We start from the raw sequence: 25,354 nt of genomic DNA, 5'->3' as shown, positions 1-25,354 counted from the left end.
GGATCGAGCCCCACATCAGGCTCCTCCACTAGGAGCCTGCTTCTTCCTCTCCCACTCCCCCTGCTTGTGTTCCCTCTCTCGCTGGCTGTCTCTATCTCTGTCGAATGAATAAATAAAACCTTTAAAAAAAAATGGGCAACAGATCTGAACAGACATCTCACTATAGATGGTATACAGATGGCAAATAAGCATATGAAAAGACACTCGATGTCATATGTCATTAGGGAATTGCAAATTAAAACAACAATGGGAGACCCACTACACACATATTAGAATGACTAAAATCCAAAAAACTGACAATACCAGATGCTGACCAATGTGGAGCAACAGGAACTCGTATTCATAGCTGGTGGAAATACAACCACTTTGTAAGACAGGCAGTTGCTTACAAAACTAAACATTCTTATCACTTTATACCCATTAGAATGGCTATTATATTTTAAAAAAAGAAAATAACAAGTGTTGGTGGAAGTGTGGAGAAATTGGAAACCTCGTGCATTGCTGGAGGTGATATAAAATGGCAAAGCTTCTGTGGAAAAGTATGGCTGTTCTTCAAAATGTTAAACATAGAATTACTGTCTGAGTCAGCTTTTCTATACCTAGAGAAGTGTCCAGAAGAATTGACAAGAGGGACTCAAACAGATACTTGTACACCAATGTTCACAGCAGCATTATTCACAATAGACAAAAGGTGGAATCAACCCAAGTGTCCACCAACATGAATGGGTGAACAAAATGTGTTATATACACACAATGGACTGTTACTCAGCCATAAAAAAGAATGAAGATCTAAAACATGCTGGGACATCGATTAACTTCGAAAACCATTTGCTAAGTGAAATTAGGTAGACACTGAAGGGCAAATACTGTATGATTCCACTCGCAAGAGGTACCTAGAATAGGTAAATTCATAGTGACATAAATCAGAATAGAGGTTACCAAGGGCTGGAGGGGAGGGGGAAATAGGAAATAATTATTTAATGGGTACAGAGTTTCTGTCTGGGACAGTGAAAAAGGTTGGGAAATGGGGCAGTGGTTGCATCAGCACACTGTTAATGTACCTGACATTACTGAATGGTACACTAAAAAAATCGTTAAGATGGTAAATTTTATATTATTTCTATGTTATCGCCATAAAAAAAATATGACCCAGCAATTGTGCTCCTAGGTATTTAAGAAAATCAGTAGAAAATTTATGTCCATACAAAACCTACACACAAATGTTTATAGCCACTTCATTCATAATTACAAAAAACTGGAGAAACCATCCATTAATAGGCGAATGGATAAGCAAACCGTAGTACACCCATACAAAGGAACATTATTCAGTGATAAAAAGAAATGTGCTATCAAACCACAAAAGACATGGGGAAGTTTAAATACACACTGTTTATTTAGAGAACCTAGTCTGAAAAGGCTACATACTGTATGATTCCAACTAATTGACAATTTCAGAAAAGCAAACTAGAGAGACAGTAAAAATATCAGTAATTGCCAGGGGAACTGGAGGAGGGAGGAGGGATGAATAGGCGGAGTACAGGGGGTTTTTAGGGCAGTAAAACTATTCCGTATGATACTGTAATGGTGATACATGATATTTTGCATCTATCAGAAGCTATAAAACCCAAACAACACAAAAAGCGAACCCCAATGGAAAGTATGAGCTTTGTTTAATAATAATGCATCAACATTGGTTCATCAATTGTAACAAATATACCACAGGAAGGCAAAATGTTATTAACAGAGGAAATTTTGAGTAAGGGAGAAAGAAGAGCCTCTTCACAGAAATGACTTTACTCTTTCGCACTCTGTAAAGAGATACAGTCTATTGAGGGTGTGGGGGAATCATATCCTTGGAATAGCCCTGCAGAATATTTAACCTCCTGTCTGGTGTGGCACTAACGAATCTAATTGCAACATATGAAACAGAACTCAGAAGCTACCCAAGAAACATATCCACCTTGGTGGAGCTGAAGTATAGCATCTCTGGGTGTTGTGATAATATAGCAATATTTGTTGCTGTATCTTGCACTTCTTCTTTAGGACTTTAGGAAGGGTACCATTATTGGTATATTGTTTTTCAAATTGACTGTACTAGCGATAGCTTGGGGAAAATAAATTGTAATGTTAGTGTGATGATTGTCTGTAGAAAAGCCTAGACTCAATCAAGTTATTATTACTAGTAACAGAGACATGCTAAGTCATAAATATAGAACCTGACATTAGGGGCACCAGGGTGGCTCAGTCGGTTGGCATCTGCCTTCGGCTCAGTTTGTGATCCTAGGGTCCTGGGATTGAATCCCACAGCAGGCTCCCTGCTCAGCAGGGAGTCTACTTTTCCCTCTCCTACTCCCCCTGCTTGTGTGCTCGCTCTCTCGCTCTGTCAAATATATATATCCTTTTTTAAAAAGGAAAAGAAAAACCACCCTGACATTAGTTTTTTTAAAGTATGAAAACAAGACTATGAAGAGAGTGGCACGTGGAGGGGCTGTGTTCCAAGGGTTTGGGGCGGTAGCTGTCTACTCTACGTGGTTTTCAGCTTCTTCTGAGGTCTTTGAACTACCTGCTTCAAAAGTTATCCAGCGACCTCAATTTAGGGTCTCTATTGCATGTCAACTTTTCAGTTCTATTAAAATGTTGTGTTTTTCCAGAGGACTGGGGAGTGACGAAGACGGAAAGACTTTTGAGTAAAGGCCAAGTCTTGCACAATTTAAATTAATGAATAATTGTTTCAGTTAACTGTGTCACTTTATCACTGGATCAATCAGTTGGAATGTAGAAAACAGAGGGAGAAATTAGGTACAAGATACAAAGTATAATAGAATATTAGCTACTGTACTTGTGACTTTTCAACATGGAAATGCTTCAACTCATTCAGAAAATAAATTGACTCTTACCAGTACATATAGAAGACGTTAATTTACAAAATCCATTTGGAGATGTTCAAAATAGCCTTTAGGCACGGTTTCAGTCCTTTACAACTTTTCAGTTTTTTACAATTCATCACGTTTACAATTTTTTAAATTGAAACTCTATTTTTTTTTAGAACAGTTCAAAGTCGAGGGGAAGGTACAGAGAGTTCCCATATACTCCCTGCCCCCCACCACATAGACTTCCCCACCAAAGTGGTACCTTCATTACAACTGATGAACCTATGCTGACACATCGTTATCACTGCAAATCCACAGTTTACATTAGGGCTCACTCTTGGTGGCGTATACTCCACGGGTTTGGACAAATGTATAATGACATTTATCCATCATTATCATATCATTAGAATAGTTTCACTCCCCTAAAAATCTATGCTCCGCCTGTTCATCTCACTCCCCTGACCCCTGGCAACCGCTAATCTTCTTACTGCCTCTATAGTTTTGTTTTGTTTTTTTAAAAGATTTTATTTTTATTTTATTCGACAGAGAGAGAGACAGCCAGCGAGAGAGGGAACACAAGCAGGGGGAGTGGGAGAGGAAGAAGCAGGCTCATAGCGGAGGAGTCTGATGTGGGGCTCGATCCCATAACGCCGGGATCACGCCCTGAGCCGAAGGCAGACGCTTAACCGCTGTGCCACACAGGCGCCCCATTGCCTCTATAGTTTTGAGTTTTCCAGAATGTCATAGAGTTAGAATCAAACCTTTACAAACTTTTGCAGAATTATTTAGTTACAGATGAGGCATGGACTGGCCATATCCTCTGTTAGCCTAGAAAGAGTTTTCAATCAGTGTTCTATATCATGGCCAGTTTGTGCCTACTGGAATGAGGCGCTTCATGGAGAATTTAATCTAGTGTCCATTTGAGGTTTTTTTTCTGGTGCTGTCTGGTGATGATGCTGGCTTTGAAAGATCTTACCTGGGGTTCCTGGGTGGCTCAGTCGTTAAGCGTCTGTCTTCGGCTCAGGGCGTGATCCCTGCGTTCTGGGATAGAGCCCCACATCAGGCTCCTCTGCTGGGAGCCTGCTTCTTCCTCTCCCACTCCCCCTGCTTGTGTTCCCTCTCTCGCTGGCTGTCTCTCTCTCTGTCAAATAAATAAATAAATAAAATTTTAAAAGAATGAAAGACCTTACCTTTGTAGGTCTTAAAGTCAATCATTCCTCGTGGTTCTTTTCAGAATTTGGTGGGCAGGTTTTGTGTACTTATTTATTTAATTATAAATAAAATTTAAATTACTTTAATTTTTTTTTTAAAGAGAGAGAGAGGGGGCTGGGTGGCTCAGTTGGTTAAAAGTCTGCCTTCGGCTCAGGTCATGATCCCAGGGTCCTGGGATTGAGCCCCCCATTGGGCTTCCTGCGTGGTGGGGAGCGTGCTTCTCCCTCTCCCTCTGCCCTTCTCTCTCTCTCCCCAGCTCGGACTTGCTCTCTCTCTCAAATAGAGTCTTTTAAGAAAAATAGGGAAAGAGCAAGTGAGTGTGAGCCAGGGGCAGGGGGCAGAGAGAAAGGGAGAGAGAGAGAATCTTAAGCAGGCTCCACACACAGCACCGCGCCTGACATGAAACTCGATCCCATTAGCCTGAGATTATGACCTGAACTGCAATCACGAGTCAGATGCTTAACTGACTGAGCCACTAAGGTGCCCCTAGATTTTGTGTATTTATGTTTGAATCCTTTAACCTCTCCATGAATTTGTTATTATTTTTATTGTCTTATATGAGGTTCTTGTATATAAACTTTTAATCACAGCAGCCTGTTTAACATGATTATCTTTAACATATGTTTGCAGGATTATTGCTTCTATAGTGTAATACTGTGACCTTCCACCTTTAGGACCAGCAATTAATTTAGGTAATATCAAGGCATCAAGTAATTCACATTTGTCAAAAACTTTAAAAAAGTTTTCTGATGGCGCCTAGGTGGCTCAGGTGGTTAAGTGTCTGCCTTCGGCTCTGGTCATGATCCCAGGGTCCTGGGATCCCTGCTCAGCAGGGAGCCTGCTTCTCCCTTTCCCTCTGCCTGCCCCTCCCCTTGCTTGTGCTCTCTCTGTCAAATAAATAAATAGAATCTTTTTTAAAAAAGTAAAAAAAGTTTTCTGAGGAAGTTTATTTCTTTAAAAAGATTTTATTTATTTATTTATTTGAGAGAGTGAGAGAGTATGAGCAGGGGGAGGGGCAGAGGGAGAAGCAGACTCCCTGCTGAGCAGGGAGCCCTATGTGGGGCACCATCCCAGGACCCTGGCATCATGACCTGAGCCAAAGGCAGACACTTAACCGACTGAGCCACCCGGGCGCCCTTTCTGAAGAAGTTAAAAAAAAACTTTTATAATAGCATTTTAAAGAAGTTCATTCTTTTAAAGGCATGGCAGCTATTAGGTTACATATCTACCCTTTTATTTGAGTAATTTGATATGCCCTAGAAAGAGCCATAGTTTAACCATTTAGACAATTTGACTTCTGGTAAGGAATTGGATTTTACAAGAGTTACTAGACTACCTGTATCAGACCTGGTGCTGTCATTTTTGTATTTACTAAGGCGTCAATCAACAAATGACATTAGATCAATATTTAGTATTAGCATGTCCTTTTCTGGCCATGGACACTTCTTGAATTATAGAAACACAATCTAGGATCCTCCTTCACTGGGTAAAGATTATAGAGTTTCTGAATTAAGAAAGTTATGCCAGTAGATGATAATATGAGAGAGAGAGTAACGATAATTCATAATTAGTTAATCAGTTATTGGAAAAAGATTGGGTGGTTTCAGTTAGCAAAAGGGATGTGATAATATCAGCCAGTCTCCAGTCTAATAGACCTCAACCATTAACCCTCAAAGGTCAGCTTAGGTTGGGTTGGAGACTATTGTGCCTGTGATTCCATCCATTCTCTGTAGAATACTCCCTTATACATTCAAAAGAAACAAGATAATCCTGGAAAAAGCAAAATCCCTTGTGACATAGCTTTGTACATAGAGATAAACAACAACAGCAAAAGCAAGGCAGCAGCAGAATTATCATATTAATGGCAAAAATATTTATCAAGCAATATACCACCAAACCAAAGGTCTTATAACCTTATACAAAGAACTAGATCTTATAACCAAATGGTGCATCTCCAGACCCAAAGGTCTAATTACTTAATACAAAGATCCAGGCCTAGTGATCTTATACATGTCGAGTAAGTGCACCTGTTGAACTGAGGGTCCCTGGAATGCTGCCAAGTGAGGGTCTTCAAAATGATCTTGCTGGAACCTCTAGAATTATCCAAAATGATAAGACTATAGCTCAATATATGACATAGAAAGACAAAACTGAATTTGTTTATTATAATAAAGGAGAGCAGGCAGTCTCTCTTAGCAGAGTAGACTGCTGATCATAATAGAGTTTTGGGGAAGCATAGACTTCAGGGATTGATGGATGTAAGAAGGTTGATTTGATCTATAGAAGTGTTATTGGGTGAGACTATTGTTGATTGATTGGCACTCAGGGGTAATTATTGGCATGATTTGTTTCCTGGATGACTTTCAGAAGTGACTCTGATTACTTGATTTGCAAAAGGGATTAACTGAGGTTAGTTGTCATTAACTGATTGAACAGATTTCAAACAAGTTCTGGTGGTATATTAGCCTTCTATTTCTGTATAACAACATTACCACAAACAGTGGCTTAAAACAACACACATTTATTTATTATCTTATAGTTCCTGTGGGTCAGGAATCCAAGTACAGTTTTTCTGGGCCATCTACTTAGGGGCTCACAAGGCTGCTGCAATCGAGGTGTGAACCAGGGCTGGGTTCTCATCTGGAGGCTCAACTGGGTAAGGATCTATTTCTCCACTTTCCAGATTGTTATAGTATTCAGTTCCTTTAGGCTGTTAGATTGAGTGCTTCGTTTTTATTTATTTAATTAATTTATTTATTTATTGCTGGCTTTCAGCTGGAGGCTCATTTCTCAGTGACTAGAAGCAGTTCCTTGCCATGTGGAGTTCTCCAACATGGCTGCTTGCTTCCTCACCACCAGCGAAGGGGAAAGAGACTTCAGCAAGATGGGTCTTATGGTCTTTGTAATCACATAATCATGCACACACAATCATGTATCTCCCATTACCTGTGCATCTTCTATTGGTTAAAAGCAAGACATGGGTCCTGCCCACATGTAAGAGAAGGGGATCACACAAGCACATGAACACCACAAGATGGGGATCATGGGAGCTACCTGTCAGTAGCCAGTCTGTCTACCACAGGGGCTACTTGTTACTATGGCTACATAGCAATCTTCTCCTAAATTTGTGGGTGTGGAGCTACTGGAGTCTCCCACACTGCTATTGGGAACATAAAATGGTAAAAACTTTGGGAAATGGTTTGACAGTTTATTTCAGGTATTAACTCATTTCCAAGGTGATGACCAGTTTGCTTTTAATAGAAAAAAGAGATCATTTACCATAAAAAACTACTAATGATGTTGAGCATTTCCTCCATTTATTAGCTGTTTACAGGGCTCATCACATGGTCTGGGAACTCCTCAGAGACAAGGACTGTACCTTTTCTTTCTCTACCCTCAGCCTAGCACAGTTTGATATTTACTAAATGAAATTTTATTAAAATTGAACTGAATGGTCTTAATTTATTCTCATAACCCTTTGGAGACTTGAACATTGTTACTTCTTACTGATGAATACAAGACGCAAATCTTGAGTAATTTGCAGTCACACAACTAAATGGGAGAAGTAGGAGTATAATCCAGGCCTACTGATTCTAACCCATGGATTTACTGAAATTGTCCTCCGTCCCCTCCAGAGATGTCTGCCTGGGCCCCATCTTCCTCAGGATATCAATGGAATTTATTTTATTTTATTTATTCATTTGAGAGAAAGAACGCGCAAATAGGCAGAGCGGCAGGCAGATGGAGAGAGAGAGGCAAGCTCTCCGCTGAGCAGGGAGCCCCACGTGGGGCTCAATCCCAGGACGCTGAGATCATGACCTGAGCTGAAGGCAGCCGCTTAACCGACTGAGCTATCCAGGCGCCCCTCAACTGAATATTTTAAATTAATTTAAAGTTAGTTAAGGTCAACCTCCGCTGGGCGCATGCGTCCCTTCCTTTTCCCACGGTAGAAGAGACACCACCTCGCTTCCTTCCGCCCTGACGCCTTTTGGCCCCAGCGACTCGCCGTTGCCCAGGCTGAGCCGTTCAGTGGTTGAGGTGATGGCGACTGGGACGCCAGATTCGCAAGCGCGATTCGGTCAGTCCGTGAAGGGGCTCCTCACAGAGAAGGTGAACACCTGTGGTACAGACGTGATCGCGCTCACCAAGCAGGTGTTGAAAGGCTCCCGGAGCTCCGAGGTGAGCTGGGAGTGGACTTATGGCCCGATATCCCGGGCCCCGAGTCTTCCATAGCTGTGGGAAGGGGATCGCATTACCTCCTGGGAATTGTAGGCTGTGAACTGCTCTCTGAGGGTTGAGCTCGTTCGCGAAGGGCGCGTGTTGCATTCTGGGATGTGTAGTCTCGGGGGGATTTGCGTTGTAGGGATGGTGGGAATCTGTGCTCTAGAGATTGCCGCAGGACAGCGGATAAGGTAGTGGTCCTAGCCAGTTCGAATTTGTTTCACGGGGTTGTCTCTAAAGAAGATCCCTCCCTTTCTGGCCCCCAAATTCCGCATTGTTTTGCCCTCAACATCCCAGATTCCTTTCACACTTTTGTGCCTCGTCAATGGATTTGTTCTTTTCTGATTTGTCTTTCTGGCCACATCTTGGTTTTCCTGTTTCTTAGATTAGCTTTCTCCTTTGCCCCCATTTCCCCTTCATTCTCTAGCTGGTTCCATGAATGGAGTTATATGATGGCTTTTCACACCAGAAAGTTTTATATATGTACAGCTTGTCTCCAAAATAGTCGTATTTATTGTACTTTTAGATATTCACCCACGAGAAATGAAAATATATGTCCATACAAAGACTTGTACATGTGTATAGCCCCATTATCCGTGATAGCATCAAACTGGAAAAAACCTAAATGTTCGTTTCCAAGTGAATGGACAAACAAAATGGTTCCGATGACTGAGCCATTCCACTCCTAGGTTTTTATCCAAGAGAAGTAGCATGCCTCTCATTTTGTTGCATGAGCCGACGACACACGTAACGTATTACCTAAGAGTTCCTGTTTTGGTTTCTTTAAAGTGGAACAACACCTTGAATACACCTGTGAAACAATCTGAATACAAAGTCTTTTTAGATCTTTGTGAATTTCTTCTGTAGACTTTTATCATTATCTTGCTCATAATTAATAGCAGTGTGACTTAGTTGCTCATCTTCAACAAATAAGTATTGCTTATTTTCAACTTAGTTTTCATAATAATAGCAATTCTTTCTCTCTTTGAACTCGTATTTAATCAGTCTTTATATTGTTTCATTAAATTATGTAATTGCAGTAGCAAGCATAATATGGCCACAAGCTTTTGGACTTGTATATGAATATTCATGGCAGCTTTGTTCATATTAGTTTAGGATCCAGTAGAATTGTCTTTACAGAATCACCTTGCATTGTATGTTTTTAGCTTGTCATGATAGTGACTACAAGAGATAACCGTATGAAGAAGGTGTTTGCATTTACCATAACACTATTGTTGAAGTCACTGATTTGGTGATCCCAAGTATGTTTTGTGTGAGGTCACACATGATATACTGATTTTAGGATTCAGTATCAGAGGAAAGTTTCTCTCTTTTTGAGGAATTGTTACGTTGCCTTTTGCCAAATAAGAATTATGTAAATGAGGGACGCCTGGGTGGCTCAGTCAGTTAACCGTCTGCCTTCCACTCAGGTCATGATCCTGGGGTCCTGGGATCGAGTCCTCTGTCGGACTCCTTGCTCAGGCTGCTCCTCCTGCCTGTGGGTGCACACTCTCTCTGACAAATAAGTAAATAAAATCTTAAAAAAAAAAAAAAAAAGAATTACGCAAATGAAAGTGTTTCAGTTTTTGCCTTGGTTGTGCAAAAGTTCTTACATCAGTTTTAGTGGTAGACACAATTACTTCCTTCTCCTTTTAATGACTTTTAGATTCTGTTTCTATTTTTCAGAAAAATGTGTATGTGTGTATATGCACACACATGCATATAATGTGGTATAAATTGCCTTCGGTCTTTTTGGAGGAGAAACAAAGTATAAATATATAAATTTTAAAAAATAGTGTTCATAGTTAACCACCAGTAGGTACTGAACATCCATATTCATTATAATAAACTTACTTTTAATGAGCATCTACTATGCGCTGGACACTGCTGCGTTTTATGTAGCTTAATTTGTTAAATCTTTGCACTCACTAACAGAGGAGCTACCTTTCTTACATAGAGGATACAAAGAGGAATTTAATTTGTCCAAGGTTACAATGTAGCGAGGAAGGGGTAGAACTAGGATTCAAACCTAGGCAGACTGGTTCTAGGCTCATAATCTTGAGCACCACCTCTCATGTGATACTAGCTGGTTTAGTGGCCCCAGAGCCACGGTGTCACCACTGACTGCCCTAATGTCACTTGCTCCTTTCTGTTCCTCCTGTGTGTTTTTCACATGAGATTCTTGCATAGTAGATTGAGATTGGGTGTTCAGTAAATGGTGTGGATTGAGTTAAACTGAAATCATTCCAGCTTTCTGGAAGGGTTGACACATCATCTCTTAGTTCTCTGACTTTTGTCTTTTTATTGGATCTCTTAGATGATACTTATCACATACCACATTGACTTTTTCTGTAGTTACTTATGTGTTTTTGCCATTTCCTTTACTAGATTTTAGATCATTTGGAGTGTCTTATTGGTTTTCTTTCTTTGTCTTTGTTTTTCTGTAGCATATAGCGGTACTATACTTTATTCCTTTTTAAGATTGAATAATATTCCATTGTGTGTGTGTGTGTGTGTGTGTGTATATATATATATATATATATATATATATATGTATATATCACATTTTGTTTATCCTTTCATTTGGTGATGGAGATTTGTATTGTTTCCACCTTTTAGCTTTGTGAATATGACATTTGTATATAAATACCTATTTGAGACCCTGCTTTCAGTTATTTTGGGTAATTGTTGAATTGCAATTGCAATTGCTGGGTCATCTTCATACGGTAATTCTGTGTTTAACTTTTTGAGGAACCACTGTACTGTTTAGCACAGTGGGTGTACCATTTTACGTTGCCACCAATGCACCAGCGTCCCAGATACTTCACATCATGGACCACACTTGTCATTTTCCATTTTTAATCATAACCATCCTGGTAGTTATAAACTACCAGTATTCCCCCAGTGGTTTTGATTTGCATTTCCCCAAAGACTAGTGATGTTGAGCATTGTTCTTGTTCTTATTGGCCATTTGTATATCTTTGGTGAAATGTCTATGAAGGTCCATTGTCCATTTCCAAATTAGACTTTTTGTTGTTGAGTTGTAAGAGTTCTTCACATATTCTGAATGTTAATCTCTTATCAGATATTATTTGCACATATTTTCTCCCATTAAATGAGTTTCCCTTTCATTGTCTTGATAGTGTCCTGAGCTCAGTGAGCTGAATCTCCTAGAGAAAAATATGTCCTAAGTGTTTACAGTCTATTTTCACACAACAACTTCTGCTTCTGGTTTTTTGGGGTCTTGTGGCAATTGTCTTCTCCAGGCAGGTACTGCTTCTTTCTATTCCTTAGACTTTCTTCTCCAGCTTTTTTAAAAAAATTATTTATTTGAGGGGGAGAGAGGGAGAAGAAGGTTCCTTGACTGAGCTGAGCAGGGAGCCCGACATGGGGTTTGGTCCCACGACCCCAGGATCACTACCTGAGCCGAAGGCAGACGCTTAACCAGCTGAGCCACCCAGGTACCCCAAGCTTTTCTTTTTTTAAAAAAAGATTTTATTTATTTATTTGTCAAAAGAGAGAGAGAACACTCATGAGCAGGGGGAGCTGCAGGCAGAGGGAGAAGCAGGCTCCCTGCTGGGATCATGCCCTGAGCCAAAGGCAGATACTTAACTGACTGAGCCTGAGCCACTCAGGCTTCCTCTTCTCTAGCTTTTTTTTTTTTTTTTTTAATTTTATTTGTTTATATGACAGAGAGAGAGACAGCCAGCAAGAGAGGGAACACAAGCAGGGGGAGTGGGAGAAGTAGGCTCCCAGCGGAGGAGCCCGATGTGGGGCTCGATCCCATAATGCCGGGATAACGCCCTGAGCCGAAGGCAGACGCTTAACGACTGAGCCACCCAGGCGCCCCTTCTCTAGCTTTTTGATTTGTTATTGGTGTGACCCAAATTGTCCCAGAGTCACAGGGTACCTCCCTGGGGTTGGTCCGGAGGGAAAGGAAGCTCTTGGTCTCATTGTGGACATGGAGCCTGATTTTTAGTTTGAATCCTTCTTAGCCCATAGAACATTGCTTCTCTTCTCAACAGTCTCCATGTGGCTGTTTTGTTTGATTAGCTGACAGTTTCCATGTGTAAAGCTCTCCTTCCATGGCATTCATTTAACAAATATTTATTGTCTGCTATGTGCCATGAACTATTGTGGGTATTAGAGGGCGGTACACAAAACTAGGTCTCTGTACTTAGAAAGCTTCCATTTTAGGGCGCCTGGGTGGCTTAGCCATTAAGTGTCTGCCTTTGGCTCAGGTCATGATCCCAGGGTCCTGGGATGGAGCCCCGCATCAGGCTCCCTGCTTGGCGGGAAGCCTGCTTCTCCCTCTCACACTCCCCTTGCTTGTGTTCCCTCTCTTGCTGTCTCTCTCTGTCAAATAAATAAATAAAATCTTAAAAAAAAAAAGGAAGCTTACATTTTAGTGAAGAGACAAATAAATGAAACAAAAAATCGGGTGGTAGTAAATATCATGAAGAAAAACTAAGCTGGGAGCAGAGAGTGATGAAAGGGTTTTCCTTAAATAGGGTGGTCAGGGAACGGCCCTCCAGGGAGGGGACATTGGAGCAGACACTTGAATGAAGTGAGGGAGCAGGCCCCACGGACGTCTGGAGGCAGAGTGCTCCAAGAAGAAATGGCAAACGCCGAGGCCGTGAGATGGGAATGTGTGCAGGGTGTGCAAGGAGGTCAGTGTGGCTGGAGGACCAAGTGGGGAAGATGCCAGCCTTGTGCCCACAGCGTAATGAATGCATGTGACCCCCCCACGCTCCTCCTGTGCACGCCTCCTCCTCTCTCCTCCACGCCTCCAGTCGAGTTGTGTGCTGAGTAAACGGTCCATTGCGTGTGGGATTTTTTTTTTTTAGGGTCCATTGTTTTTTTATCTTAAACCCGTGTTTATGCTTGCTATTTTAACTACATTATTTAACGCAATAATATGGAAAATGATGAACTAGAATGAAAACAAAAAGAGAGTTGGTACTGCTATGAAAAGGAAGTTGAAAAATCTTGTTGAAGATGAGGAGCTAACAAATAACAACTTAGTAACAGTACCTGTTCAAGACGAGGGGCTAGGATTGCTGTTGAGTTACTTATGAGCAAAGCACTAGTAAAAGCCTAGGGGGAAATACCCAAGATGTTGTTCCACTTTAAAGAAACCCAACCCAGACATCTTAGATGATATGTGATGTGTGTGGTTGGTTTATGCAAGAAAATGATGCAGAATGCCAATGACTACATCTGTCATCAAAGAAAGGGCCTTGGCCCAGCATTGCAACAGCTCCTGCATTCCAGGAATCACGAGTCTCCTTGACTCTATCTTCGAAATGATCACCCACCCCCACCCTGCTTTTTAACGGCCACTCCTGTGGCTCAGGCCTCTTTCATTGCTTGCCTAGACTATGGCAGTGTTCTCCCAGCCAGTCTCTCTGCCTTCAGTCCCTGCTCCAGTCCATTCCACTTGCCGTGCTTCTAAAACAGTAAATCTGATCATGCCCAACCTTTAGGTCTCTGCTTAGAAGTCAGTTCTTTTTGGGAGCCCTCCCTGACCACCCACCCCTGTGTAATGGGTCAGACACCCGACTCCCCGGGCTGCCCAGTCATCTGGTGCTCCCCCATCGGCAGCTACCACAAGGTATTGTAGTGCCTGTGTCCTCTATGTAACATCAGATTGTGAGCCCTGTGAGGACAGGGCCTATGTCTCTTCCTGGCATACCGTCAGCATGTAATAAATATTTGTTGACTGACTGACTGAATGAGGAAGATTCTGTTAGAACCTTTTCTTTCTGCCATCAGTTTATCAGTCCCCATCTCCCATAGGACTTTGGAGTTTGCCACTTAAAGGTGGCCGCAAGGAGGGAACAGGTACTCTGATACACTGTGGCTGTGAATGCGAAATGGTATAACCCCAGTGAGACCCTCTCATCCAGCAATCACAGTCATGAGTCTATGAGTCTATCCCAAAGATACACTAGCATATATAAGGTGTTTTTTGTAGCACTGCTTATACTAGCAAAGACTGCAAATAGCCCCCCAGTCTACAGCAGACGACTGGCTGAATAATCTTACAGGGACATCTGTACAGCCACGTGCTCTGCAGCCATAAAAGAGCAACACGCAGATTCAGTATAAATTACTGCAGATCTATTTCAGCCTATCTTGTCAAGTGGAGAGAGCAGCGTGTGGAAGAGTGCAGGTAGTAGGTTACATTTTAAGTAAGGGGGGCAGATTATATACATTTAAAAAGTATTGAATTGAAAGATTGATTAATTAATTAATTTTTAATTTAATTTTTAATTAAGTGAGCTTCACGCCCAATGTGGGGCTTGAACTCTCTGACCCTGAGATCAAGAGTCACATACTCTATGGCCTGAGCCAGCCAGGTGCCCCTAAAAAAATATTTATGCACACGGGAGAGAGAATGGGGAAGGGAAGGGACTTATTTTACTGTTTCAACGTTAGATGGATGGAAGGTCTTATTTTACTGTTTCAACGTTAGAAGCACATAAAAAGTTTATTAATTTTAAAACTTAAAAATGAAAATAAATAAACGACAGTTACCACAGGGGAGATTATCTGGGGGCTGTAGCAGGGCTGGTATTCCTGGTGAATTTGAGGTCATCGGCTCCCTCTTTGTCAGAATCTCTCGGACTCAAGGGAACAGGGATGGTGGGTAGGACGTACAGTAACTCCCCTTATATGGTTGGACTAGACATCTGCCAGGAGCAGGGTGTGACCGTAGACTGGAAACTTCTGTCGATCTCCTCTTGCCTTCTAACTGCAGTTACGGAGCCCTTGATTTCTCAAACAGTAGCCTTTGGAGCAGATGTTGAGCCCATGCCGGCACCGCCACGGTGACATTGAATTTGGGTTTTCAACATGAACAAATAGAAAATTATCCTCTGTTACATCTGGATCATTTGTAGTTGTGTGGGGGGAGGGGAGGAGAGAGGGCGGTGGTATAACAGCTGCGGAGAGAAGATTACAGGAAGTTTGCAGATTTTGATCATTACCACTTTATTTTTGTCTTCCAGCTGCTAGGTCAGGCAGCTCGAAACATGGTCCTACAGGAAGATGCCATCTTGCACTCAGAAGATGTAAGAAACAATTTCTTTTGTGATTTGGGTTTCAGTTACATAATTTGTGTGGTTACAAGGAAGTGGAATGTTCTCTTTTTGTTTTGTTTTGTTTTAATGCAGAGTTTAAGGAAAATGGCAATAATAACAACACACCTGCAATACCAGTGAGTATGCCTTCTGCGGCGCCAGCTTGCTGCGAAGTCACATTCCGCAGGCTGCCCCCTCCTGCCTTTGTGCTTCAGCACACTTTCCTGTGAGGGCAGGAGTTGGGAGGAAAGGTTGGGTTAGTTGAGAATGCACTCCTTCTGGAAAAGATGGTGGCGACTGCAGAAGAAGCTGGAGTATGGGTGAGATCAAGAGCAGGGACTGCCTTTTGTGAGCCTCTCTGTGTTCATTTGGGGGCTCCTCAGAAGGAGAGATTATAAACCCCAGGAGGGCAGGGCCCGTGCCAGGACCATAGTCGCACAGTGCTCGGCACCCAGTAGACACCTAATCAGTATTTGTTGACGACCTGTGCCCAAGGTCTCTCCTGGGGAGGTCTGCGCTTTCACTAGGGAATCAAGTGTAACTGTGACCTGTATCCTATAGTCCCCCCATTTAACCCAGCCCTAGCTACATAGAAATGATCCAGGAGATTCTGAAATACAGAGAACCCTTCCTTTGTTATAATTTTGGATAAAATTATAATTAGCTTTTCATCGTATTTAATTTTGCTTTATATTTTATATAGTTGATATTACTTATGTACCTATCGGAAATGTATGATTGAGAATTTAACTCTTGATATTTAAACAGCCAAATGTTCATTCTTGGGGTGTGTGCATATCAGGTGTGTGACCATTAGATTCCACATACCTGGACTGAATGTGAGCCATGCATATTGTTTGTGGTACCACCTCTCTCAGTCTGATAGAGTGTCATTACCTCTTCAGGTTTAGAATCTATCTTCTTAGCAACTCTGCACTCAGAGAGTGGACAGAGCTTCAAGAGCACAGTCTTAAGCTAGAATGGACAGAAATACAGAATGTGACATAAGCTGGAAATTTGTTCTGCCTACACATATCTAGCCATAAGTTGCACTAGTTTTCTGAGATTTTTTTATCTTTATTTTCCTCTTTCCCTTTCTGATTTAGGCAAGAAGCTATTCAGAAGAAGTAAGTAACCCTAAAGGTAGGGGAGTCGGGGGGACCAACTGAAGCAGGCTACAGGGAATTGTACTTCTGGGCCTAAGATCAGTGTGAAACTTTAGCTGACATATGCCCTTAAATTGACATACACTCTGGGGTGGCTCATTGGGGGATATAAAGAAAACAGTGCAGTTGACCCTTGAGCAATACAAGTTTGAACTACACAGTTCCACTTATATACAGATTTTTAAAAAATAAATACAGTATATATTGCAAATGTATTTTCTCTTCCTTATGATTTTCTTAATAACACTTTTTCCTCTAGCTTATTCTGAGTGTAGTATATAACACATGTAACATACAAAATATGTGTTAATTGACTGTGTTATCAGTAAGGCTTCTAGAAGTTCAACAGTAGTTAAGTATTGGGGGAGTCAGAGTTATACACAGATTTTGATTGTGTGGGGCGTCATGCCTGTAACCTCCGTGTTGTTCAAGGGTCAACTGTATATTTCAAAGGCATGCAGTAAGTTAATTCACTGCTAATGAAGACTTTCTAAAAATTATAGGGTGTAGGTGCCAATCGTAAGGAATAGAAAACCTTCCGTGTTGGCGATACTCATTAGATAAATGTGCTAAAGTCACTAAGCAGTCTTGTTTTTTTGAATAAATTAAATCTGTCCCTTACAATATTGGTTACACTAATTGGCTTTACAAACCTTTTTTTCATAGTTTAAACTTCTGGAACTGTAGTGGACCAATACAAATTTTGTTAGCTTCAGCAGTGTTTATGCATGAAAGTACAAATTGTACAAAGAGAGGTTGTTATTGCTCATCCTGGATAAACTTTTTCTCTGTTCTAATTTCCAGTGTTGAGCAGTCCTCTGATCTACAGGACCAGTTGAATCATCTGTTGAAATAGAGCAGCTTGTAAGAGGGAAAAGCACTTCTTTGCCTGACACTGAGAAGGAAGTATTTTACTCAACTACTGTCCTATGGGTTGGATTTTCCATTTTCTTTTCCAAAAGTTAAGTTAGAAAAGATTTGTGATGGTGTACAGTTTCTCCTGAAGAGAAGCTAGGTGGTTGGATTTTGGAAGTACTTCTTGAAGCAGACTAACCCATGCTCTTACCGAAGTGTTTAATTGCTCTGTTTAGTTTGATGTTAAAGCAAAATTAAAGAGGTCTTAGTTTTTCCCATAGACCTTTTATATGTCAAAAGCTATATCATCTAAATGTGGTTCTTAAGCAAATGCTGAATAATGTTTTAAATTCAGAAGTATGGCTTCTACTGTGAAAACAGGAATAATACTCTTTTTAAGGACTTTTTTTCTTTTAATCATACATTTAGGAAATTTCATGGTCACAGAATAGTGATACATAATATCTGTTCTTTCCTATTAACTCAGAGGAGATTTTTTTTTATTCATTGTAGCAAATTCCTAAATGAAAATTAGGCAAATGGTATCCTATCTGGCCAGCTGCAACCTCCTGCCTTGACCTGCATTCCTAGTTCCTTTGTTGTGACTCTCGATTAGTTGGCCTTGGATTCACTTTGCCATTTTGCTAGTCGTCAGCAGATTCGCTTGTAGAACATTATTGCCAGATGCAAAGGCAGTCGGACGACCGGGACCGATCGCAGTGTGTGGTTGTGCCGTGGTGAAAACTTGATGTTGTCAGTTGTTTGCCCATGGTCATTTAGTTCGTCTTGCTAAAAGGCATTACCTTTGAATGTCTTTGTTTGAATTTTAAATGGGACTCCATCGTGTTCTAGTTCATTTCTTACTTCACTAAAGAATTAGGAGAAAGCTGACATAAGAAATGGTGTTTTCAGTGAAAGAACAGAAGCAAATAAGAGTCCAACTTAATTCATATTGTATATCATCAAGTCAACTGATCATATTAACATTGTATTTATCCCTCATTATACCTATACAGATTAACTTAAGGTAAAAGAAAAAAGTAGGTATGAAGGAATTCAGTTATGCATTTATTTTATAAACTCTTATTATGATCATTAAATGTAAATGAGCTCAATTCACCTTCAAAAAGAAGGGTCACGAATTGACAGCAAATGTCATGTTAAGAGTAAAACATTTGAAGGGGCGCCTGGGTAGCACAGCGGTTAAGCCTCCGCCTTCGGCTTAGGGCGTGATCCTGGCGTTATGGGATCGAGCCCCACATCAGGCTCCTCCGCTGGGAGCCTGCTTCTTCCTCTCCCACTCCCCCTGCTTGTGTTCCCTCTCTCGCTGGCTGTCTCTATCCTGTCGAATAAATAAATAAAATCTTTAAAAAAAAAAAAAGAGTAAAACATTTGAAGCATTATCAGAGGACCTTACTACCACTGTGGCTGTTCAGCATTTTGCTGGAGGCCATGTCTAATGCAGAAGTTAAAAATAAGTATAGCTAATGGGGCGCCTGGGTGGCTCAGTCAGTTAAGCGTCTGCCTTCGGCACGGGTCACGATCCCAGGGTCCTGGGATAGAGCCCCGTGTCGGGCTCCCTGCTCAGTGGGGACGCTGCTTCTCCCTCTCTGTCTCTGCCTGCTGCTTCCCTTGCTTGTGCTCTCTTTCTCTCAGATGAATAAATAAATAAATAAATAAATAAATAAATAAATAAATAAATAAAATCTTAAAAAAAAGTGTAGCTATTAGTAACAAAGAAACAAAATTATTATCATATGGTAGGATTATCTGCTTAGAAAATCTAAGGACTAATTTTTTTAAAAGAGTCATCAATTTAGAAAACAAAACAAAAATTCAATCATCCAAGTATACAAGATGAAAAGAAATACCTAACATGACATTTGCAAAAAATTAAAATAAAGGTATGGTCTAAGTTTTCCTCATCATGCTGGAACAAATATTAAAGTAGCAGTGATTGCTTACATTATACCTGATAAAACAAATTTCACCATCAAAATTTTAATGGTAAATATAAAATTTACATTAAATAATGAAACCTAGTAGTACTAAATTTACTCATTTTAAAGAACATAATGCCAAAATCCATGGAAGAAAAGTAGCCAGAAATGTATGAATAGTCAGAAATGTACACATAATTTGATACTATATCTCTTGTAGAAATCAATGGGTTGGGTAGAAATAAATGGTGATCAAACATATGGAAACAAAAAAGACTTCTTTAATAACATCTGGGTTGTAGAGAATATGTTGAAGGATAATATTTTCAAAATAGTGAAAATTCAAGTTCTATGCAAGAAAACTTATGTGATAATACCTAAGCAGTACTATAAAGAAAAAAAAAATCATACTTTAAATCTCTGTCGGGAAAAGGGTGGAAATGTTTTCTTTTTTAAGGGATTTGTGGTTAGAACTGAGAAACAAACTGAGGGCCTCAGAGGGGAGGGGGGTGGGGGAATGGGATAGACCGGTGATGGGTAGTAAGGAGGGCACGTATTGCATGGTGCACTGGGTGTTATACGCAACTAATGAATCATCAAACCTAACATCAAAAACCAGAGATGTACTGTATGGTGACTAACATAATATAATAAAAAAAATTATTAAAAAAAAGAACTTAGAGAAGAAATCAAAATAGAATAAGAATGATAAAAATTTGAAAAAATACATGATATCATTAATTGGTTCTTACAGATTAAGTTGGTAAAGAATTGGGGCACTTGGCTGGCTCAGTTGGTGAAGCATGTGACTCTTGATCTTGGGGTTGTATGTTCAAGCCCCACACTGGGTGTGGAGATTACTTAAAAATAAAATCTTAAAAAAAAATTGAATTGGTTAAGTATCACTCAATCTGAAAGTACAAATTAGTAAATTTATAATTGAAATGGAGATATATAAAATAAATCAGATTTTAAAAGCATGATCTGTCAGCTTGATTCTAAAAATTTGATTACTAGTATCAAAATGTCCTGCTCCTTTGAAGATACAGTATTACAAAACTGATATTTAAAAGAGAATATGTCCGGGGGACCTGGCTGGTTCAGTCAGAAGGACATGTGACTCTTGATCTTGGGATTGTGAGTTTGAGCCCCATGTTGGGCCTAGAGCTTACTTAAAAAATTGGAAAAAAAAAAAAAAAGTCATTTGCTCGTGATAGCTTTCCTGAGAATTTTCCAAATTGTCAAAGAACTTCCATATACTTCCAAAGTATAGAAAACAATGATAAGATACCCAGTTCATTTGCTGAAGTAAATATAGCTTTCATCTTTATTTTTATTTATTTATTTTTAAGATTTTATTTTTAAGTAATCACTACACCCGACATGGGGCTTGAACTTATAACCCCAGGGTTAAGAGTCGCATGTTCTACTCACTGGGCCAGCCAGGTGCACCTATGACTTTCATTTTTTTTTTAAAGATTTTATTTATTCATTAGAGAGAGAGAGTACATGCACGTAAGTCAGTTGGGGGAACGGGCAGGGGGAGAAGCAGACTCCCTGCTGAGCAGGGAGCAGGACAAAGGGCTCAATCCCAGGACCCTGAGATCATGACCTGAGCCAAACGCAGATGCTTAGCCAACTGAGCCACCCAGGTGCCCATTTTTAAAATTAAAAAAAATTTTTTTAAAGATTTATTTATCATTTTTAAAAACTAAAAGCAAAATAACATAAGAAAACTTAGGAGATTCTTATTCATTAACATAGATACAAAAATCCTAATAAAAATCTCAGAAAAATTGAATAGAGGAATGTTTTTGAAGAATTGCTAAAATAATTACAGAATTGCAAAGTTGGTGTAAAAGCTGCAAAACACGTTACATTAATAAGAAACATGAAATCATATATCACTGTAATAGATACCAAAAATGCATTTGAAAAAATTAACTTCTTTTTCTAATTAAAACTAAAAAAAAAAAAAAAAAAGTAAGAAAAAAATTTTCTTTCTAAAGAGTTCTTTCTAAAGAACCAACATAGAATATTTGGTGAAGAAGAAAGGATCATAGAATCCCAGAATCTTAGCTCTGTATGGGGCCTCAAAAGTGACTGAATTCTGGCCCCATGTTTTACAGATGAGAAAACATAGTGAGGGACATGACATGACTTACCCAAAGTTACTGAGTTTGGTGGTAGGTCTTTTGAGTACTAGTCTAGCTCTCTACCATCTGTTATTTTCCTTATAAATAGAAACATGGGTGCTACTTGTCATTTCTAGTATTTAACACAATACAAAAGAAAGGATCTTGGAAGTAACTGAATCCAGTCTGTCTTACTCCTGCCCCTGCATCTCCAGCAAGTAAACATCCAGCTGGTCATCTGGCTTCTGCTTGAATGGTTCCAATTTGGGGGAATCCTTTACTTAGTGATGCTAGGCATTTTGGAAAGCTCTACTTCTTTAAACATGGCCTGTGTACTGAACCAAAATCTGCCTTTCTGTGCCATTTCGTAATTGTCAGACCAGTAGCTTCCAAGGTGGGATAATGTGAGGTATGCACAAGGCCATCCTTGGAAGCGAGGGAAGAAAATAATGAAAATTTCTGTGTATGTTTACTTAGCTTTTGCTAATATTTAAAATATGACTTGATGTGAGAGCTCTAATTTGGTCTACAAAGCATACTGATCTACACAGCATGCCTGTCATTTAGCAGGGGTGATCTTAAAACACAAAAACACCTGTGGCTGGGGCACTGACCAATCAGAATGAGTGATGGCTACAAGCAATCTGGCCGAGAATCAGCGCTCTGCCCTAGATACCTGATGGAAAACTGGGAATCACTCAATTAAAGTTGATGGCGGTTTGCTTTATTTGGTTTATGCATGTGTGGTTATGTGGATTTTAGGTTTATCACATGATTCTTGTGAATACCCACAAATTGAAGATAATATATTAAAGCAAGTATAGTGAACAAGTGAAAAACAGTAAAGCCCTTTCCTTAACTTACATTAATCTGTGCCTTCAAGATAAGGATAGCATTTTAACAATGAATGAGAAAGTGACTGCTTTCTTAAAGGAACTAATTTTATGGAGACAGTATTTTGAAAACTAATATATAAGAGTGTTTTTGCCATTATACAATTGCCAAGAAACTGATAGCTATAGAAACACACATTTTTAAATACTTAATAGTTGGAAACTTCTAAGCTATAAAAATATCCCAACATGGATTGTTTTCATGGATTTAATTTATCAAAAATATTAAAATATAACACCTTCCTATTAATATTTAACGACAATTAATTGACATCAGAGAAGATTATTATTAGCAGACGAGATTGAAAAATGAGTGTAACTTAGTAAATGTCCCATTTAGAGATCCATATGTCCTTACTATCCTAATGAATCGAAATGCTTGCTACAACCACAGAAGTAAATAAGATAGACAAATACAGTGAACCTTTATACAACTTGGGGGTTGGGGTTTTGACACCTGCACAGTTGAAAATCTGTGCATAACTTTTGACTCCCCCAAAACTTAACTACTAATAGCCTACTATTGACTGGAAGCTTTATCAATAACATAAAGAGTCAATTAATAGATATTTGTATGTTTTATTGTTTATATACTGTATTTACAATAAAGTAAGCTAGAGAAAAAACAGTGTTATTAAGATTGCAAGGGGAAGAAAGTATATTTACAGTACTGTACTTACTGAAAAAAATCCACATAGAAGTGGGCTGGGCAGTTCAAACCCATGTTTTTCAATATAAAGGTGGAAGAAAAAAATTTTCTGCAGGATAAAATGACAGTACTTAGGAAACAAGTGAATTGCCTAGAAACTGCTAAAGGTTAAAAATGAGTTTAGTGGAGTTGCTTTCCTAAATACAATTCAGAACACACTGTGAATTGCTTCATGTGTACAGTATGATTCCATGGGATTCTGGATAAGGAGGGAGAATAGGTCTGTGGTGGTTTAGGAGCTCGTGGGCGAGGGCATGGGGACTTACTACAAAGGGGCACAAAGAAACTTCAGCATGAGAGAGTCTTGATTGTCATGTATACATTTGTCGGAATTCACAGAACTGCACACTAGAGAAAGTTGAATTTTCCTGAATGTAAATTATATCTCAATAAACCTGACTTTAAAAATAGATTGAGAATAATCTGTGTAAAAAATGGGCAGAGGATCTGAACAGACATTTCTCCAAAGAAAATATACAGATGGCCAACAGACACAGGGAAAGATGCTCATGGTCACTCATCATCAGGGAAATGCAAATCAAAACCATCGTGAGATACCACCTCACACCAGTCAGAATGGCTAAAATCAAAAGGACAAGAAATGACAAGGTTGGTGAGGACGTAGAGAAAAGGAACCCTCCCACTGTTGGTGGGAATACAAACTGATGCAGCCACTGTGGAAAACAGTATAGCGGTTCCTCAGAAAATTAAACAGAAATACCATGTGATCTAGTAATTCAGTTGCTGGGTATTTACCCCCCAGAAACAAAAACTAATTTGAAAAAGAGACACACACCCCTATGTTTATTGCAACATTAGTTACAGTAGCCAAGATGGAAGCAACCTAGGTGTCCATCAATAGATGAATGGGTAAAGAAGAGGTGGTGTATATGTATGTGTGTATACACACACATACACAACACAAAATAATATACAATTCCATATTTATATAATGGAATATTACACAGCCATAGAAAGAATGAGATCTTGCTATTTAGGGCAACATGATGGACTCGGGGTATTATGCCAAGTGAAATAAGTCAGGCAGAGAAAGACAAATACCATATAATTCACTTATGTGTGGAATCTAAAAAAACAGACTAATAATACAAACTGGTGGTTGTAGGGGCAGAGACAGGCAAAGTTGGTGAAGAGGTTGAAGGTACAAACTTAGAGTTTGTACCTTAAAATGAAGTCATGGGCATGAAAAGTACAGTATAGGGAATAAAGTCAACGTAATAAGGTGGCAGATGGCAACTATGCTTGTGGTGAGCATTGTGTAATATCTGGAATTGTGGAATCGCTATGTTGTACACCTGACACTTATGTAACATTGTGTCAACTAGACTTGGATTGAAAAAATACACCGAGAAAAGGTAATTTCATTCCCCAAAGGGGCAAAAATCATATGGGTGTTCGTTTAAGTCCCAATACAGGGTTTATAAAATAAAAACCACAGTGCAGCAATAAAGGAAGATACTAAGGAATAGTAATAGCCCCTTCCTGGTTGGAAAGACCAAGGACGGCCTAGATGACGCTGGGCCCGGCTGGGCCCGGCAGGGCCAGAGCGCCCTGTGAGGGCAGATGAGCCGACTGCGTTGGAAGCTCCTGCAAGCGGCGGCGGGTTCCTGCATCCCGCCGCGGGAGGAGCCCGGGGCACCACCTGGTGCAGGCTCGGGAAGCCCGCCCCTCAGGAGAGCCGACCTGCCGGCCCCGGGGCGGGGCCTCGGGAGCGCTCGGCCTCGGAGAGCCGCTCGCCGCAGTGCTCCAGTCCGGCAGTGCAGAGGCCGAGGAGACCGTGAGTGCGCCGCCCCTCGCCTCCCTGCCGGGCCCCCAGTACGGGCCCTCGAGGCAGGCCCGGCAGTCACCACCCCCTAGCAGTCGCCGCCACCACTAGCGCCCCCAGCCTGCCTGTTAACCACCCCTCTACGTTAGCGCGTCCCTTTCCCCTTGCAGGTGCTCAGCGCTTTCGCCTTTCAGCTTCCTTTTTTCTCCTCCTGGCAATGGCCGCCCCCCGCGACGCTGAGATCCGGAAGGACGTGCAGGTGCCCGCAGAAGGGCTTGGAATGGCCAAGGAGGAGCCTCGACTGAGTGGGAGCACTAGGCCTTTGGAAGCCCAGCCCGCCTGTACCCTTGCCCCCCAGGATCAGGGAGGGGACGGGAGGGGGGTGCAGGGCAGAGTCTGGGCTTAGAGCTTTGCAGGGGGAAAGCCTAGCCAGGCCTGGATGGGGGGGGGGTTGGATAGAGGGGGTGTTGACCGTGGGAGAC

General features: G+C 40.6%; 2 protein-coding genes across 6 annotated transcripts in view; both read left to right on the top strand.

Annotated features, from left to right (window-relative positions):
• Positions 1–7,806: 7,806 nt before the first annotated feature.
• On the top strand, positions 7,807–18,790 carry BORCS7 (BLOC-1 related complex subunit 7). The gene is made up of 5 exons (XM_026494012.4): positions 7,807–8,261; positions 15,317–15,379; positions 15,482–15,525; positions 16,495–16,515; positions 17,359–18,790. The coding sequence occupies exons 1-5, from the start codon at positions 8,124–8,126 to the stop codon at positions 17,408–17,410; spliced, it is 318 nt and encodes a 105-aa protein (XP_026349797.1). The 5' UTR covers positions 7,807–8,123; the 3' UTR covers positions 17,411–18,790.
• A 1,751-nt stretch (positions 18,791–20,541) lies between these two features.
• The window catches only part of AS3MT (arsenite methyltransferase), a 33,119-nt gene continuing 28,306 nt past the window's right edge, over positions 20,542–25,354 (top strand). For all 5 annotated transcript variants that reach the window (XM_026494019.4, XM_026494016.4, XM_044382082.3 and 2 more), the window contains exons 1-2: positions 20,542–24,884; positions 25,043–25,131. In XM_026494019.4, the coding sequence (XP_026349804.2) occupies positions 24,671–24,884; positions 25,043–25,131 (303 nt within the window). In that variant the 5' untranslated portion in view covers positions 20,542–24,670. The remainder of the gene's footprint in view (positions 24,885–25,042; positions 25,132–25,354) is intronic.

Source organism: Ursus arctos, unplaced genomic scaffold (genome assembly GCF_023065955.2).
Source record: "Ursus arctos isolate Adak ecotype North America unplaced genomic scaffold, UrsArc2.0 scaffold_7, whole genome shotgun sequence".
Taxonomy (NCBI): Eukaryota; Metazoa; Chordata; class Mammalia; order Carnivora; family Ursidae; genus Ursus; species Ursus arctos.
The sequence above is the reverse complement of the archived record's forward strand: the minus strand, read 5'-3'. Positions and strand labels throughout refer to the sequence as shown.